The following is a 5672-nucleotide window of genomic DNA, read 5'->3' on the forward strand; positions in this document are numbered from 1 at the left end:
ACGGTCTAGAGTGTGCAGCATGGCCTCAACACGCTGGATACCGTACTGCTCGCGCACTGAGCCGCATTTACGTTCGTGTACCTGGGTGAGGAATACACACACACACACATAAACACACACACACACACACACACACACACACACACTGGATACCGCTTTGCTCACGGCACGTACTGAGACACTCTTACACTTATGCAGCTGGGGATGGATACAGTGGGGTCTGAAATGATTGACACCTTGATAAAAATGAGCAACATTGACCGTATAAAGTGAATCATTCAAATACTGAGCTGTACTGTATGCAAAAACAACAAAAAAGGAAACGATATAATTTTATACTAATACAATTGCTCAGAACAAGAGATTTAGAAGGAGTTAAGGGACCAAATTATTGACCCACCTGTTTTCAATACATTTCAATAATTCAACTTGTGAGGATAAGGCCACTGTTTTCTGAGTTGGACAACACATTGGGAGGGATCATAGACCATTGCTCCACACAGAATCTGTGCTTAAAGTGTTTACTAAACAGCATTGGCACTTAGATTTGGAAGAAAAAAATGGCATACAATATAGCTCAGTTTTTTGAATGATTTATTTTATACAGTCATTTAGGCTCATCTTTATCAAGGGTGTCAATCATCTCAGACCCCACTGTGCATCTTCCCCACACCATCAGTCATTCATGTGGACATAAAGGATGCCTTAGTCTCAGAGGGTTGTACCTTGTCCGCTGTCGGCTGGTGATGGACAGAGAACAGGGCTCCTATGATGATGTCACCGGGGATGTGTGCCACGACTCGCCGCTCGTTAGACTGGGCATCGCCAACAGTCCCACGCCACGCCCATACAGGCAGGGCCAGGATGATCCAGATCATCTTATTGGTTAATTTGTTAACAATAGAAAATGTCTTGATGATGTCCAGTTTGGTCAAGAACTACTATGCTTCGTGAGAGTAAAGTTCCTCTCCATTGTGAAGAGTGGTGGCAAGCCAAAAATAATAATACAAATGTGGACTTCCTCCTCCTGCTGTGGAAGTCAAGGACGGGCCATTGTCACGTTACCAATAAGGAGTGCCAGAGAGAAGCCGTGTATGTTGGGAAATACTTTAGACTCCTTCTGGTCGAAACTGGACTCCCCTCTGATTGGTTGAGGAATATCCTCCTCTATGGTGAAGCGGTGGTCTCCATGGTAACAGGTAACAGACAGGTAAAGGGGCTGGTCATTACCTGTAAACAGAGAGGTAGTGGGGGGTTCGGGTCTGAACGCAGCAGGGGACATCAATCCTTTATAGGGGCTTACTTTGCTGTTTTCACATCAATCTGTTATCTACCTGTGACACATCAGGGAGCAGGGAAGGCTGTCAGAGAGGAGGGAGAACAATAACATTCAACCAGACCAAGTCTCAGAGCACAGGAACCATACCCAGTGGGAACCTATCCAAGCAGTTTATACTCTCACATGAATCCTACCACAGCTTCACACCATTGCCTCATCAGAATATATATAATACCTTTGCATGCTTTGAGGTCTTGTGTAGCTTTTCAAAGGATCAGAGACACAATTCACAAAATGATCATGATGAACAACACTCTCACTCTACCTCATGTCATATAGGCCTTGTAAACTATAACTAAAACGCTTGTGTATTTCAAGCAAATATATTTAACCTCAATTATGCATAAGAACATATTGTAACCACAGGTAGAACATATGTCAATAGATTTCAGCAGCTGAAAGCACTAAGTAAATGAGTTTGAAGGGGATGGGTCCAACTTTGCGCAAATAGACTTGATCAAGGTCGTCGGAATGTCGGCAGAGTTGGGGGCTCAACAGTTCGAGCCCGGCCGGTGTCCCCTCGAGCGCTAGGCGAGAAACGAGGGGGTCAAGGGAAGTAATTAATAATGACAGCGTCATTACAGCGCCATTAACAGGAGAGCTGTTCGCTCGGGATCCATTCTTCCTAAGAGCCATTCATCCTGCAGCCCGCAAGACCGATTTATCATAATCAGATTCCTCCACCACCACCGTGTTTCTCTCTCGCGCGCTCTGTCTCTTTCCCACCAAGGCTGCGCGCGGTATTACATACCTGTCGCTCTGTATGTGCTCAAGTATAGGTCACATTTCACTTTATTACGGAACCGGGCGGTATTACATACCTGTCGCTCTGTATGTGCTCAAGTATAGGTCACATTTCACTTTATTACGGAACCGAATGAATTTATCCTCTTCTCTATCACATAAACATACATCTGCTCAAATAGGCATGAACGTTGTTCAGCCCGTTGGCTACAGAGGTCACTGCGCTTCTCGCCGGTATAAATTCTCAATAGGCTAGCCTGCCACATTCAACACACCACGGTTATCCCGTTAAATAAACCGCGTTAATACGCCGAACAATCAATAGTCTGGGAGATTTAAGTTGCCCATAGATTTCGTCATTGATTGGGTGAGTAAACAACGGGAGAGGATAGCAGGATTTTCACATGATGTGCCTGTGCCCATTGAATAGGATATATGTGCCTTTGTAGCCTATGGATGCCATTGTGAAGTCTGCCAACGGGAATGTGTTCCCAGCAGGGGCAGACTGGCCATCTAGCATTTCGGGCAAATGCCAGATAGGCTGGTCCCTTTTTAGCCCAGTGGGCCTAACTAACTTGATGTTTTTTTCTCAGCAAAATGATCATTAGCCAGATAATGATGGTATTAAGGGAAAAATGGGGCGGTGTGTTAGAAATGGCAGGGACGATTTCTGATCCCAGTCTGCTCCTGGCTCCATGGCTAAACAATGTCAAATAAGGAGACATGGCAATGGTCTGTCTGTCTTTCTGTCTGTCTCATAGCTTGTGTAAACGGGACGGATCTGGTAGCTGCATGCGCTTGTCCTCCAGAGCTGTCCGCGGTGCTGAAATTGAGTCGTCGCGCGCATCACCGTTTGCCCAGACAACCATCGCAGAGAAGAGAGTTCTGTAACTTTTAAATTTCCCTTGACAATGTTAACATCAAAACCCTCACCGGTCAAAAAGACTTAAAGACAGAAGGCTGGCTGCCACACGGAATGATGTTACCGAGGGGAGGTGTGTGTGTGGGGGGGGGGGGGGGGGGGGGAGTAAATAGAGCGGAGGCTATCTGCTGTGTCTCACTGTTGCATTACACAGGCTGAACGCGCCGTTACGTTACATCCAAATGTACACACATAGAGCCTTACCGTGTCAATCTGCGACCTCGTTCATTTCCACGGGATAAAGGAAGAACACGCACCGAGTGCTCGCGACCAAGGCCACAGCTCGAGCTCTTCTCGTCTTCATGTCACGCACAAACTCTGCCGGTGCGATGTCTGCTCACGCATCGCGCGCCAAACCCCTAGTCTAACCCCCTCCTCTCAACCAGTATGTCTCGCGACAGGGCAGGTTACCTGGCAGCTCTCTATATCCACACACTGTGCTGAGGAGTGACTATCATAGCAGTCTGTCTATCTGACACAACTCCACTCAGGGAGAACTGCAGTTGGTGAGCTTGTGTTTTTTGTTTGGGTTATTTCCTGCGGCGCGTGCCGCTTTCAGACCGCAAGGTGACTGCCTCGCGTCCTTCGAAACACCGCTCAGCGCGCGCCCTCCCTTCCAGCGAAGATGTTTGTGAATGAATTCCCGCATCGAACCTGTGACACTAGGCTGAATCACCAAATACACACTGATCATCAGATCACACACACGTGTGTGTGTGTGTGTGTGTGTGTGTGTGTGTGTGTGTGTGTGTGTGTGTGTGTGTGTGTCTATGTCTGTGTCTGTGTGTGTGTGTGTGTGTGTGTGTGTGTGTGTGTGTGTGTGTGTGTGTGTGTGTGTGTGTGTGTGTGTGTGTGTGTGTGTGTGTGTGTGTGTGGCCTTTCAAACGGATTATGTCAAGTCTACCACCCGATGGCCGTCCTGAGACATTGATGGAATGAGCGACTAGGTGCGTTTATCGATCCATGACACTGTCACTAATCTCTCTCTCGCTCTCAATCTCTCTCTCGTTCTCTCGAGCTCTCTCTCTCACACAAACACACACACACACACACACACACACACACACACACACACACACACACACACACACACACATGCATTAGGCTCAGTAGCACAAACGGCAGTCTGAACCAGGCGGGCACAACACACAGATGCGGGCTATTACCTACCTTATAAGCTCTCTAATAGTAGTATCGCCCATCACACAGAGCTTTGAAGGTTGTATTGCAGGCAGTCAAAATGTACTTTGGTGCTAAAACGTTCCCGATATCATATATTATTTAAAATTAATAGAAACATTGAATATCGTCCACACTAATTCCAGGATGACACAAATAGCGCGGGAATCGAATCAGACCAACCGGGCTCTGACACAATGGCCGTTAATACACGGTAAAGCTCGAGTAAACAGCCGTCTGCCCTCTGCTGGCCTGCCCGCCTCTCAACGTGAATACACACATCTAACATGTTCATCATTCGTTTAGAACAAAATAATACAACTCAACAGTATCAAAGAAAAAGCTTAAAGGTAAATGAAAAATGAATGACTTTGTATTTGTTGCTTTTTACAGATTGACTGTTCTGTTGATAACGTGTTTTTCCTGAATGTAAGACTAGCCCAAAAGTTAAATGGGAAAAGCTATTTGAATAGGCCTACCTCAACTAGACCACCGTGCATGTTCTGGAGAAACCCCACTCCACGTACTGATCAGAGCATCATGGTCGTGATGAATCCACGTTTTCACTATGGCAACGACGGAACACCGAGTCTGTTCCTGCGCTCTTTCGCTCGCTCGCTGTCTGTCGCGCTTGCTCTGCGCGGCTCCAATATGGGGGCTTCATCGCGGCCACGCTCTGCGCGTCACAGGCCAACTACCGATCTGACAGTCTCCTCTCTATCTCTCTATATATATATCCCTCTCTATCTCTCTCTCTATGTCTCTCTTCCTCTCTCTCCGTATCTCTCTCTGTCTATCAAGCTACACTCTGTGTGCTCTCTCTTTTGAATACAGTATGTACAGGCTAAGTGTGTTTGTGTTAATGGATGGAGAGATGTGCAGATACAGATTCAGGGGGAGTGTTTAGGGGCTTGGCCAGAAACAAGGCCAGAATTAAATCGCCAGCCAAATGCAAGAGGGATTAGAAGACACACACACATGCACACGCACACACACGCACACACTCACACACACACGGCAGCGCTGGGTAGGGTGCACCTTTTGCAGGCTCCCTAGACTTTGCTATTTAGTGTGTATTTCTGTGTTAATTCTTTGTTTACTCAAAACATTTGTGCTTGCTAAAATACTATTCCATTTTTTATCTCATTATTATTAGTATATATCTTTATGACTTTCTTTACTCATTCATTTATTTTATTGTTGCTGAACTGCTGAGAGGTGAGCCTGTCCATAGGTGAGCCTGTCGATAGGTGAGCCTGTCGATAGGTGAGCCTGTCCATAGGTGAGCCGGTCGATAGGTGAGCCTGTCGATGGGTGAGCCTGTCGATGGGTGAGCCAGTCGAGGGGTGAGCCTGTCGATAGGTGAGCCTGTCGATAGGTGAGCCTGTCTATAGGGGATCCTGTCGATAGGTGAGCCTGTCGATAGGTGATTCTGTCGAGGGGTGAGCCTGTCGAGGGGTGAGCCTGTCGAGAGGTGAGCCTGTCGAT

At 46.9% G+C, this 5672-nt stretch overlaps 1 protein-coding gene across 1 annotated transcript in view; it reads right to left on the reverse strand.

Annotated features, from left to right (window-relative positions):
- LOC110503210 (metabotropic glutamate receptor 5) overlaps window positions 1–4982 on the reverse strand; it is a 132765-nt gene extending 127783 nt beyond the window's left edge. Inside the window, exons 1-3 of the mRNA XM_090218894.1 lie at window positions 4664–4982; window positions 726–1230; window positions 1–81 (exon numbers count right to left, since the gene is read on the reverse strand). The exon at window positions 1–81 is cut by the window's left edge and continues 363 nt beyond it. Of these exons, the coding sequence (XP_090075020.1) occupies window positions 1–81; window positions 726–878 (234 nt within the window). The 5' untranslated portion in view covers window positions 879–1230; window positions 4664–4982. The remainder of the gene's footprint in view (window positions 82–725; window positions 1231–4663) is intronic.
- Window positions 4983–5672: the final 690 nt, after the last annotated feature.

This window comes from Oncorhynchus mykiss, chromosome 24, assembly GCF_057628025.1.
Source record: "Oncorhynchus mykiss isolate SJ-2025 chromosome 24, ASM5762802v1, whole genome shotgun sequence".
Lineage (NCBI taxonomy): Eukaryota > Metazoa > Chordata > Actinopteri > Salmoniformes > Salmonidae > Oncorhynchus > Oncorhynchus mykiss.